The following is a 14,184-nucleotide window of genomic DNA, read 5'->3' as shown; positions in this document are numbered from 1 at the left end:
CTGCTCACAGACACACCAGGAAAAACAGAATGTCATTCACATTCACACAGTCTGGAACAATCTCTACCATCAAAATAAACATGGACACACAAAAAAAAAAAAAAAAAAAATTCATGTTTGCTTTCATTTTCACAGTCTGATGCCTGCTATATTTTCAATTGTAGCTGATAGCCAGCGCTGAGTGAAATACCTGGGTGTGGGTATGTCTGTGATCGCAACCTGTGCTGCCTTTCATCAAACTCAGGCAATGTAGACATTCAACACAGAGCCAGTGATGTAACAGTATATGTAAGAAGTGATATTTCGGAGCAATATATTTGGATTATGCTTCTCAGCCCAAATGCGAAAAAGCACTGGAGGAGGTTTTACCGAGCTTGACTTTTTCCTCTGTCCTCGATGCCAGTTTAAGCTGTACTATATTCAGTAAATCTACTTCCAACTTATTCTGCAGCTTCCACCAAATGCCACTGTCAGGGGAGTAAGGATTAATCCTTGACAGGCTATCCTAAATTAAACACATGATCTTCATGGTTAAGAACCACAGTTTGCAATGCATAATTAGAGTTTCTCAGTTTATTAAAATATCATTGGCATATGACTCGAGCTCTGATTTCTACTTCTAAATTGCAATTTTATCATGTGTAAATATTATTCAACAATTATGTTTGCAACATGCCTGTGGCCAAAAGGCTGTCTAAAAAGTGCAGACGTGGACATGAAAGTATTTAAACTAACTAAAAAACTGAAGACTTTGCCAGCAGAGCACACACACTGTATGCTGGAACCAAAATGAATATTTTTTGATTTCCTGTCACTCTCCTCTTCAAAACCCACGCTATAATGCTGTGCAACCAAGAAAAATATTAGACTTGCACACAGCTAATACCATTTACCTTCCCTTGAAACTGGAAACCCTACATAGCCAACATAATGCCATCAAAAGACCAGAATGAATGAAGAGCTGCCTTTGAAGTCTGAGAAAAAGATTCAGAGCATAATTCTGACACAAATGCTTCAGCAAAAGCTGGGTGGTTAATAAAAAAGGCCATTCATACAGAGTTTTATGCCACGAAGGATACAGGTTACTTTGTATATGAGGAAGCTGTCTACATCCCACGTGAAGTGCCCTACTGTTGTATGATCACTGGATTCCAGCCTCTTGTCTTTCATGGTCTGTGAATTCAGCGTAGACTGCATTTGAGGGTTCTTGTTCTCAGCAACACAATGAGAGACTCTAGTATTCATTCATGTCCATCCCTGTGCTTCATATGTAGCATCTGCCAAAGGGTTACTTATAGAGCTGTTAAAGCTGATTTTAATGCCCCCCAGTGACAGAATAACACTGTCTGTATTGTGCATATGGGGGATTACTAGGTCTGTGCTAGGTGAATTTATGGGACGGCTTGATTTGTCAGGGGGTGATAAAACTCTTCTGCACTCATAACACAGATACTCTGCAACATCAACAATAAAAATACCAAAAAACAGCACGAATTGGTTATAACATGAGGCCTGGTCAAGACTTAGATCACAATGTAGCCGCTATGAAAATCACCTGGTGACTCAAACCTTACTCATTAGCTTACTCATAGATTACATCAACACTTTTTCTGTATTTCCTCTAATACCAGAACAACTGTACTCTTAGTACTGTATGACTCATTTCATGTGTAGGTATGAAATCAGCAGTGATGTGATGCAACATTCACAAACATTTATATGTGCAAATGCTAATTTAAGCAGAGTCACACATGTAGAGGAACCACTGTATTAGACACTTATATCGAGGACAGCTGATTGTGCATGGGAGACTGAATAATAAACACCCACACTGCTATTATTTTTAATTGCCAATACTGAAACATAATTTGGGCTTGTAACTAACAATTATTTTAATTCATCAGATTAATTGTCGTAATTGATAACAAGGTGACATCTTCCTATTACTTTTTGTCCAGCTAACAGTCCAAAAACCACATCATATTTCAATCTTTCTGTTGATTTACAGCTTTAATATGATTTCTCACTAAACAATGTTTAATAGTTGAGCATGGAAACAGTGTGTAACAGTATGTGACCGCTTTATGGTATATATGTGCTTTGTGGTACTACTCAAAAACCAACTCTGGTGTTTCAGAACCTTAAAACACAGTTTTCACTAAGAAATGAAACTGACTCAGGTGTTTTCACACGATCTACGAGTAGGCACCTGTGTTCCAATGCATGTGAATGGCCTTTTTGTTCTCTGGACAAAACAAATCAGTATTATATAAATATACAATCTGATCAGACAACACACAACAATGGTTTGGCCAATTACATTCACCATTTTATATCGTAGAAGAAATGCATCAAATATTTAAGGCTTGCAAGATGTCAAGTATCTTGAAAAAGGCGAGCAATGCCCAGTGCTTGATGAGTCTGCTCTTCCCATAGAAAAGATCAAAGTAGTTGAGGGCTGTGTAGGTTATTATGCAGAGAAATTCTGCAAACCATGTGGCAGTGGGGCACAGATAAGCAAAGAAAACAAAGGGCAGGATATAGCCTCTGTGAATGGGGACAACTTAAAAGGCTTCTCTGAAGCCTTTTAAAAATGCTTCACAGAGCCTCGATGTTTTAGTAATCACAAGAAGTCAAGCTTAACAAAAATCGGCATAACAGTTAAGAATACATTAAAGCAACATTGCACATGGGAGCTACGTCGAAATTTGGAGCCAGATTCCTTCCTTATAACGTATATAAAGTATTGTCATGAGAGTACAAGGGGCTAATGAAGGATTATCTGACTCTTTGAACTCATCCTTTGCGTCCTGTCAGACCCACTAAAACAAAACTATTATCTCTGAAGCTAATCAGATATTGTACCTAATTATTGTCTTCTGCACTGTGTCTCTGGCCCACTTCCGTGTCATCACCACACTGTGATCACTTGTGCGAAGTAGGTCTTAATTAGAACTTCTGCAGAGTTTGCAGAAGTGAGGCCTCAGCAGATGCTCTTCCCACCTGAGGGAGGTGAAAAAGGCATGCCTTTTTCAATCTCCTCGCCGTGTGTCCCCAAGCTGCCATCAATAGACATTTTATCAGTATGGTCTCTACAGCCATGCCACTGAGTACACATAATTTTCCAGCAAACATAGCCATTGAAAGGTGTTGAAGGTGACTCTACCTCTGCCGAAAAGCTGGGTGTGATGGCAGACATTATCTGCCAGGCAGAATTTAGCCTGAATCTGTGGTTTTCTTTTTTTAACTTCTCAGTGGGAATTTTCCCAAGCCGGGAATGATGCCGCTCTTCAGCCTTGTGTTGACAATTTCAGTGTACAAAAAAATAACCTGTGTTTTTATTGAGGATAGCACTAGCATTTGATAGAGCATTTACAAGGTGAACATGTCTCTCCTACACACTTTTAAAAACAGCACTTGGAAAAAAAAAATCCACTGGGGAAAAGGTTCAGCAGCTAGAGTTCATAAAGTTTCCAGCTACAGTGGATGGTTTTCACTGGTGGATCCAAACAGACACAGCAGGAGGTCACAATGAGCAGGAAGATTGCATGGCAACAGTAAACTTGTTTTCACTGTCTTGACTTTTCCTTTCTGACATTTGTTTGTTGTTGTGTGGACTAGTAAATCACCATCTTTCTGGACTTTTTAAAATTAAGTTTACACAATCCATATTACATGAATTATTAATTATTTGATACTTTTGTTTTATTAGATTTCTAGATGCTGTCTTTCTTCCATTACAGACAACTGAATGCTTTTACAGACACTGATTTTTGGCAGAGGCATATTGAATCCTGTTTTAGTTGAGGTGTGTTTGTGTTTCCTTGGACATAAACAGGCAGATATATTAAACACTAACCCAGTTCTGTCAGATGCCTGCAAAGGTGTTTGTAAGTCAAGTAATATATCTTGGGATAGAAATACATTGCTAATATGCTTTTGTGAATATTTCCCCACCAAACATTTACTTTATCCCATTCAGGGAAATGTTATGGAATTGGTATTATTGCTTTGTAAATATAGCATGCAAGTGATGAGTGCAACGTTTCAGTAAGATCAACATACATTCTGTACTGAGATCACTTTTCACCTGCACTACTCTGTGAAAGGTAAAGTAAGTGATGGCTTTTCACCATAACATTTCCGTCTTCCATTATGCCATCTGGTTAGCCATTTTGCATAAAAATCCAGCCAGGAATATCCTAGGAATGAACAATATGAAACTGTTCCCTGCTATTGTTCACTTCCTCTGGTACAGCCAGTGGTACATTAGGACAAGAATTCAGCAAGTGTGTGTGTTACAGTGATAGTGCAGTTGTACTGTAGTATTTTGTTGCAGCTGTCGGTCCAAATATGCACATATGCTCTAAAATACCAGGACATATGTTGCTAAGTTTCCAGTGGTTCCTTGAGGAAAGGCTAGACCTTCTGACAACCTCTCCACCTGTGATTCAAGCTTTAGTATTGAAATGTTTAATCGTAACCAGTTTTAGAAACTAAAGCCTCTAGGCTGAGCCATACACATGGAGTGAGCAAAACAAATTCTACTGCTAGTTTCAGCACAATAAGGATTACTTAGTCAGCATCTCCAGTGTCTAGACAATGGCTATGTTTATTCTGGTGGTCTAATTCAGGTTTTATTCAGCCTTATATTTCAGTAAAAATAGCATATTAAATATGGTAGTTAAACAAAGATTGCTTTTTCAAAAAACCAAAAAACCATAATGTATTTCCGTGCCATGGTAACCTAATGAGACATCTTTGTCAGGATGTTCCTCCAGGGGCATGTGGGCTTATGTCTTCTTTAAAGTCATATATATGCTTCAAGATATACCATTAGCCCCTGTATCTATGTTGCTAAAATGTGCTTCCTTTCACTGCACCTTTCTAGATCCCCAGCCCCAAACACAGCAAGTTCACACTGGGGAGAAGACTCCTAAAATAGAGATAGGGTAATGCCAATGCAAACCCCATATCCCCCTAAGAGAGCGACAGAGATGGAGGAAAAAAAGAGAGAACAGGGAAGGAGCTGTGTGGCAGTCTTACCCCTCTGGGTGTTAAAAACTCTCTGATAACATCCAGGCCATAGAACAAGGACACTTCTCTTTTCAGATGAGTCACTATGACAGCAGTGCATACAAGAGTGCAGATTGGACCCCAGTGGCAATACAAGCTGCATTTGACTGCTTCATGAAATTACAACAATGCCCCCCAAGTGTGTGTGTGTGTGTGTGTGTGTGTGTTTGAGAGAGAGAGAGCAACTAGTGACTGAAAGGTTTACATATATACACACACACACACACACACACACACACACACACACACACACGTGTGCGCATAAGGACGTGTATTTATTAATGTATTTGTCACCAAGTACTACTACACCTGTAGGGCCTGAAATAGATGCTGGTAACAAAAGGCTTTGTTATAATATGTTCAATGGAAATATTTGAATTATTTACATGTAAATTACATTAGTAAATACTTTAACATACAATGTCATTTTATAAAGCATTTATTAGTGTATGTTTTTGTGTAGATGCTAAATAGAAGGGCTTAAAGTGAACTGTGTTCCTGGTTAACTTGATATTAACTAGAAAATACACAAATAGGTCCAGGTCCTATGAACATTTAGTAGCACAGTGGCTCCTGTACTTGATCATTGTCACTTTGCTTCTTTTATATTGATGATAAACAAGAACGCCTTCTTCTAAGGTCCATTTTGCAGCAGCCTCAGTTGTAAATCTCTAATTACTAATATTACTGTTGTTACATTGTGGATGTTTATCCCATGATGATTTAGAGGATGTGGAAAATCGTGTCTGTTAAATGCTGCTGCTAAAACCAGAAACATTGAATAAACAACCAAATTTAATCACTTTTTAATTACATTAAATTATATGATTTTAAATGTGGGCTGTGGTTGAGTGGTTAGCACTGTTGCCTCACAGCAAGATGGGCCCAGGTTCACAACCCGTCAACCCGTCATGTTCTCCCTGTGCTTGTGTGGGTTTTCTCCAGCTAATCTGGTTTCCTCCCACAGTCCAAAAACATGTACGTCAGGTTGATTGGTGACTCTAAATTGTCCATAGGAATCACAAAAACATTTAAAAAATAAGGCTGACTGTTTTCTTTATTAATAGTGATTTCAACAATCCCCATACAGAGACTAAAACCAACGATGAATCGCCTCTACTCACATTTAAACACAGAACACTGAATTATTTTCAAAACCTTTTTTTTTATTCATGTTTTCACCAGACCAACTAATCTACACTTAAACACACTACAAGTGATTCAGAAAAAGGACAAGTGCTGTTGTTTTGGTGCACCACCAGCCAGAGGAAACACACCCGTCTTCTGCTCCACAGATCACTGCTTGGTCAGCTCAGACTGATGAATATACAGTACATTGATGACATCCTGCACTGTCACACTGCGATAACAGACCTAAGCTTTCAATAATGGAGGAAGGTTCATGCCAAATTAGGATCACAGTGAACTCAAATGCATGAAGCCTTAGGGAGCTGGAAATGCTACTTATCCCCAAAGACCAGACTGACCTCTTAAAAAAAAAACAACAATAAAAACCTGAATCACTGATGCAAAGTAAACAATTGCATCGCTGACACTTAGTGGCGTTGCTTTTAATATCTGATAACTGCCCTGCGTTTGTATAGAAAACATAAATTTACATCTTATGGAAATAATTGACCCCTCTGGGCATAGTGAGGGAAAACAGATTTATTTTGATTCAGCAGCAGTGCATTGAGAAAATGAGGGCATGATAACAGTCCTTCGCTGCCCTTCCCAGTTCCATTAATTCGAGCATGTAGCTTTAAAAGAGGATGACCCAGAATAATCAGAGTTTTCAGGAGGAGGTCAGCAAAGACGTACTGTAAAGCTGAGACAACCTTAACATTAAACAACTCAGCTGGGAAGCTTCTGTGTAACAAGTGTAGGACGTTTTGTTTCACTTGTACTTGACTTTTACTGTACATTTTTAGTCCAGTTTCAGTAAAGTGCTTCTTTAGAGTTTTGAAAGAGTGACTGATGGATTCACTGGTGAGGAATTACAAGAGCTGAGTTGGTCTCCACACAGTTGGCTTTGCCTGCATCTCGCAGTTCAGGGAGCAGAAGGGTGCCAAATCAGACCGTGAATCCCTATCCCAAACTCTGGCCCTAACCCAAATGTTGACCCCAGCTTTCAAACACTGCCTGTGAGGTTGATGCAGCATGAGGTTATGTCATCATGAAAAATTATGGAGGAACAGAGGAGGAAAATGTAACAACACAGCCAAAGTTGCATGAGACTTCTGAACAGAAATTTGACGCTACAGTACCAATGTGCCTCCATTTACAGTGTTAATTCATGGCATCAAAATTGGGATTACTTTAATAGCACAATTGACAAAGGCAGTCACAGTAATGATTGGCTTGTAAATAGACAACCATGCTTGTAAACAAACAGCTTGTAAATGGTAAATAATGAATATTTAATCAGTGACTGACTATAAACATAACTATGCAAAAGACCTTGTAGCTGTTATTTTTAGTCAAAAGATTTACTGACACTACGGTAATGTATCACCTGTAGCCTAAACTCACCTCATTTCCCCTCCACATCGTAATGCACCGATCACTAAAACCACACAAGAAGACCAGAACTACAGTCTAGCATAACCAAGGTGTCTCTTGAGAGATAATGCCTAAATTGACTGGAATCATTTCATTTCAAATCCACACAAGGGAATGCAATCATGCATACAGTTTGAAAGAAATACCCAACTGTCATTTAGGAAAATATATGGCCATTACAAATGCTGAACTTCTCAGAGAAATGTGTTATTCAAATGAAAAATATGGCAGAGCTGCCTTTCCAGTCCAATAAACTCAATAAACTGTTAATGATAAAGCAAATTGAAAATGTCAGAAGGTATACAAAATGCTGAAAGGAATTCTCTGCAACCTTGATGAATGGTGCTGCATATTGGATATTTATGAATTATGAGGCTACATGGCTTGTTCCATTATTCCATCTAAAACTCATTTTAACTGGCACCTGGCCCACAGTCCTGGACACAATAGAATCTGTTTTGACTCTGAAGACAAATCTTAGCACGTTGTTTGTCACACATTAAAGTAAATTCTCCACTGAAGAACAGCCCAATTCATCATAAGTGTCTGCCTTAATGTGCTCTAATAAGTTCACATGTTAGAAGCAAAGAATGACATTCAGCATACTTCTGTTACCAAATATTAAAGTTCTCAGACAGTGCTGTATTGTGGCAGCAACTCAAAATGAACCATTAACTCTCTTGCTCTATTGTTATTTTAATCCACTTCTGCTCATTTTTTCTTTGCTTGGCACATTTTCCACTCTCTCTCTCTCTCTCTCTCTCTCTTCTGGCTTTTTGCAAAGTATTTGTCAGAGATGAGGCGCTGATAGCAATTTTATTTCTGTGGGAAGATCAGGGTGGTGGCAGCTTATGGGATTTAAGGACTGAAAACAGATTTTTGATCTGATGAATGTCATATTTCATGTCTGTTTTTAAGGAGCAGGTGTTATTTTGACAGTACTTCAGACGTGCAGGTCAAAATGCTTATAATCCTATCACATTCATAGTTATTTACTCATTATATAATTATTAACAATTTCAATGGGGGGAAAAAAAGGCGACTAACATTTGTGGTTATCAGATTCAAGCATACATGTTATTGGAGAAAACATGAAATCTTAAAAAATTGGTCACAAAAAAATCACAGGTTCCTCCTCTGTCCACTAAAGGAAGGAACTGTGATGCGTCTGGGTCTCTATTTGCAGCCTGTTGAATATGCAATCATGTCTTTGTTGAAACTGAAGAGGCCTGTGTGCTCAAGCTCTCAGACTAAGCGAGAGGGCAAATATAACACAGCATGTATACACACATACTCACAGACACACAAGCAAATGGCTCTGTGGAGGCAAGCTCTATTGCCAAGATACACAGGAAACAAATTGCACATTCCCTCTATGTTGTGTTTCTAATTTTTTGATTATGATGGCTAAATCCTTCTACATCCCTAGCTCCACCTAAGTGACATGCCTCTTGACATCAACGGAGTGCCAGATATGTTGAGACTGGCCAGGTGTTCACAAACACTGCTCTCATTTCCCACCCATCAACAACAAAACACCTGAAGAAACTGACAGATCACTCAGGTATCCTGCTTCTTTAAGAAAATCCTGTTCGCAGTCACACATTTCAATTTTTTTAATCTTAGACAGAAATTAAAATTAGGATTTAGAATTTACTTTTATCTCAGGAACAAAAGCAAATTGTAGCATTTAAATATTGATTGCCTGTTATTCAGAGGCTACATGTCTTTGTCATATGAGCTTTATTACTGTAGGAAATTTGTTATTATTCAAAATACAGGTCAGCAACATTAGTGGTGGGAGCCGGACAATCATCTCGTAGATTCACGACCTGCAGTTTTGAATTTTTAAATTGGAGGTTGCCACCACGCTGCAGTACAGCACCTGTGTTCCTCTGGACATCTGTAACACATTTTACCACTGAACATCTTTTTCTCATAAATCAAAACGTACTGTTTTGAATTATCGCAACATGTTGGTTGTGTTTTTCTTGGATATCAGCTGCAAGTGGTTGCATGGCTGTGAAAAATACAGGCACTGAGGTATAGGAGTTAAGCTCTCCTCAGTAGATATCCAGCATTAGGGAGATAAATACCACAGTTGGCTCTCCAAAGTGTTCCAGAGATTTATGGATTGCTTCTGTGTAGCAGCCCTTTGGGAGGCAAATATTCTATCAAATTTTCCAAATGTTTTGGTAGTGTGCAACACACACAGACAAACACAAACAGGCTCCAGCCATGCCTGTAAAGCTGAGCTGCAGCAGCTGGTTGTACTGTAAGAAATATTGTTGCATTGCTGAGGTAGGAACATAATTCATAGACGGAAGCAAACAAAAGAGAAAAGGGGTGCAGCGTGCATGGCCGTGGTTTAAGGGGACCTAAGGTCCAACAACCTGGGCTGTTACATCACTGACTTAAAGACTCCTGCCACCACATGCTAAAAAAGATAGGAGGGTGGAAAGAGCAGGGGAATAGGGTGAAAAACGATCAGACAGACAAGACAATATTCAACTTAGCGCCTCACTGTCAAAGTTTTTATTTCACCTTATCAGCTCACATCACAGTCCAGTCAATTACCAGAGACCTTTTGAGAACAAATAAAAAGGGAGGGGGGACACTTTGTTTTGTTCATTTCTGGAGTATTTTAGTGGAAAGTGGCCCACTGAGAGATGCCCCTCGTGCTAGGAGAAGGCCAGTTAGTGGCCATGACGGATAAATCTGATCCTTTGTAGAGGCAGTATTGATCCAGCAAAAGCTCACTACATGAATCAAGCATGGGCTCCGTGCTGTTAGTTCCTTCACTTTGTGTGATAGCTCTGCTTCAGTGTAATGCAAACAGCAATGCAAGTGTCTCACGCAGACCAAATGGGACAATCTGGTCATTAAACCCAATCAGGCTGAGGGCTGCTGGCACTATGGCGAGAATATTGACTAGGGTTTCATGAGATCAGAATGTGGTGATTATATTTAGGAATGAAGCAGTGTCACTGTTAGACCTATTAACTCTAACCAATTAGCTCACAGAAAATGTGAGTTTAAAGAAAACTGAGCACAGTACAGTTAGACACAGTTCCAAATCTCAGAAAAAATCATTAAGGTTTGGGGCTAATCATTAAACTGTGTCTATAATATATAGTATTATATTTATCATCCTTGTTAATGAATATTTATACATAACTTTAAATTAGATTTCCAAAAGCTATATGAAATGAATTCCACACCTCTCTTCTAATCCAGCCACTATGCTATTATAATGTAATGGTTGGAAAAGCAGTCATGATTCAGTTCAAATCTAATGTCTCCTCTCCACTAACTGCTTTGCCAGTGAATGATGAGTCATTTATGGTTCACCCCTGTCCTTAGCAACAGCCAGTTTCTCGCTTCTTCGCTTCTCTTTCTCTCTGGGTGGTATTTCCAGAATGGTCAGATGAACTAGTGTCTATGTCTGTTTTGTCTCTTATGCTATTTCAAAGGGGCAACCTGTTTTGGTCCTTCTGGATTTAACAGACTGCTGAGCACAGGGTGTTTACAACACGCCTGCACACACACTCACACACAGAGACATGCACACACATCTCTAGAGGATAGGATCTCAGAGAAGCAACACAGCCTATTTCACTGCAAATTAGGTTAATCATGCTCCAGAGAGGCCCAGTTAATAACCCTCATAGAGGCTATTAGGATGGCACCTAAATCACAGGAATATCTGAATATCTGATGGTATATAGTAATGCCACGCTGAGTAGTGGAGTTGGCAGAGCTAACTATGAGGACGGCGCCATACACAGACTCTAGACTGATTACACAGAGCAAGAGCAATTTCTTCCCACTGGAGAAAACACCTCAGTGTAAAGTATAATACATTGGGAAGTCTAGTTCATTAACCCAGTGATATTAATCAGAATAGTATTAATCAGTCAGATACAAAACGTTTTTCTTTCTTTGTTTTTCTTTTTACGGGGATAATAACAGGGAATACTAAGCATATGATCATCAGGACGTAAGTCCACAGCTCTTATAGCTCAGAGCTCAACTTCTCTTTTTTTTACCTCATTTTTTAAATTGTAAGCATCTTTTTGAGTTTCCATCCCTCTCACTTGGCATGTCACAGCTACCCTATCCCCATTTATGGCAAGAAAAAGCTAGGTATGTGTAGGCACAGTCACCTGTTCTTAACTCTCCTGTTGTAGGCAAGTGAAAATGACAAATGAAGCCCTCCTGAAAGGCAACTGGTGTCTCTGCCAGTAACATTTTGCAGCTGCAGTGTGCCTAGGCCTGATAGCATCTCCGGTGCCTCGGCAATATGAGAGCTCACCATGGGGAACCTAAAAATACGTAAGGTCCATATAAGACTGAACCTGGAGATGCCGGCTTGGGAAGAATTGAATCCCTGCTGATTAACCCTCAAGTGAGACACCCTCTTGTTCCAGCTTGTTATATTTTCTACCATTACTGACTCCCGCTCAGATCAAAACTAACTTCATTTTCTTTGAGATACACGCACGTCTGACACTTGGGAAACCTATTATTTTGACTGAATGACACTTATAAGCGGCAATGCACCATGGGCTATTTCCTTCCCATTGAGATGACACGCTGGCATGCCGCATCCATCTATTAGCACATTTTTTCACATCTGCATCCTGAGCCATAGCATCTATTTAACTAAACACTCAATTTAAATGAAGCAGGCTTCACCCTTCTTCCACACTAGGGCAGGGCAGTATGGTTGAAAGCCTGGCTAAATAACATTAACATAGTTATCAGAATGATAATTGATATTGATATTGATATAATGCATTTTGATACATTTATGAAAAATCACCTATAAAATGAACAAACTAATGTTCAGTTTTCTGTGTTGAGATCAGAGAAATCCTCACATATTTTACAACAAATACTAGATTTTAATTAAAATTCACTAGGAATAGTTTCAATGACAAAGTTTTGTGAAATTAAAGAATATTATCACGCCATCAAAGTCTATCAAAGATGATATTTGGTTGTCAGCCAGCCCTGTTCCTCAGGGTGTATTAATGAGGCACTAAGGCTGCTGTAACTGTAGTGGCCGTCTGCAAAATCCTTGGCTTTAAATTCTTTATTTATTGAAACATTAATCCTTCTCTGCTGTTTTGCAAAAGTCTGTGATGTTGCTTTTACACCCACATATGTATTTTCTGTAGGTGGTCCGTTTTTTTTTTTTTAATCTGTTGAACAGGTAGCCCACAGAATCTTTCTCTGCACATGCTCACTGCCCATTTCTTCTTGTTATTCAATAAATAAATAAACAAATCAAGGATTTATCCCAGTACAGACCTTCCAAGTGTTCCCACTGCATCCACTGTAAATGACACTTCAAACTCTCAAAGCAACAAACCAGATGTGTATCATTTGATATAAAAATGTGTTTATAGACGCCTGACTTCCATGTGTACCTCATATTTTTCGATGTAGATTTTCTTCTAATTACCTTAATAAGTGCGTGCTTCTGTTGGAGCGCGTGCAAGTGTTTGTTCTCACACGTGGGGAGGAGGCGACAGACCTAACCTTGAGCCTGCGTGTGCGCGCGTGCGTCTGTAGCCCACACATGCGTTTTGAGCGCGCGGGTGTGTATGTAAAGTGTACGTGTGTCGCTTGTGCCGAGCTGTTGGCGACCCCCAGCGTACAGCATGTGAACTTTTACATCGTTTTCTTCTTTTTAAACATCACAAAACATGTTCATGCAACGCCTCCGCCTCAATGTTCCTCAGCCGCGACGCTACAGCAAATACATATATTTATACGTTCGTCGTATTTAAAGAACTTTGGTACAGCGGCTCCTACGTTTGCCGTGTTGTTTTTTTTTTAAACAGACAGACCTTTGGATACATCTCATCCAATTCAATTCCAGCAGACTCTCAGAACTTGCAGTGGCGTAGATTAAAAAAAAAAAAACAACAACCTGAGACAACATGTTGTCGAACAGCAGAGTCAAATATCAAACCATATCTGCACTTTCTGGTCCCTCGGAACACTCGCTCCTCACAGTGTCTTTGCAATAAGAGGAAATAGTCTTAGAAATGTTCGTCTCTTACCTGCGCGCAACACTCCGTTTTATCCACATTTTTCTCGACTGCCGAATCCGACTCAGTCCTCTAGGTATCCTCCCATTTAGCTGGGTTTCTACCAAAGTCGACACTAGCTGATAGAAACACTCAAGTGACGGATCTTACTCCAGCTGTCATTAACGCAAACATTATTTAAGCCATATCCTTCAACGTTGCGCACATCAAATTCCTCCAATAGCGCTTCCAAATCCCACTTCAGAACCCCAGTGTCAGCTCTGTGTGAAGTTATTGTTCTATTGATGATTAGCTTCCGTCTTATCAGTTAAAAAGAGAAAGGTACGCGCGTGTGGGCGGACAGGTGAGCGGGAAATCAAAAGAGATACCCTCAAACTTTGCCTTCACGCAAATCTTTCATTTCTCCCCGGCTGGAAAAAACCAAATTGTAGGATGCGCAGAGCACAAACAAGGCATGTAGTTGGCATCCTCGTCGCTGAAATGA

The 14,184-nt window shown here is 39.5% G+C and overlaps 1 protein-coding gene across 1 annotated transcript in view; it reads right to left on the bottom strand.

The window, feature by feature from the left end:
• Positions 1-13,841, bottom strand: part of ajap1 (adherens junctions associated protein 1) — a 30,056-nt gene extending 16,215 nt beyond the window's left edge. Inside the window, exon 1 of the mRNA XM_026333400.1 lies at positions 13,713-13,841. Coding sequence (XP_026189185.1) covers positions 13,713-13,741 — 29 coding nt within the window. The 5' untranslated portion in view covers positions 13,742-13,841. The remainder of the gene's footprint in view (positions 1-13,712) is intronic.
• Positions 13,842-14,184: the final 343 nt, after the last annotated feature.

The sequence above is a fragment of the Mastacembelus armatus genome, chromosome 7, assembly GCF_900324485.2.
Source record: "Mastacembelus armatus chromosome 7, fMasArm1.2, whole genome shotgun sequence".
NCBI classification, from domain to species: Eukaryota; Metazoa; Chordata; class Actinopteri; order Synbranchiformes; family Mastacembelidae; genus Mastacembelus; species Mastacembelus armatus.
This window is presented reverse-complemented; position numbering and strand designations above follow the sequence as displayed.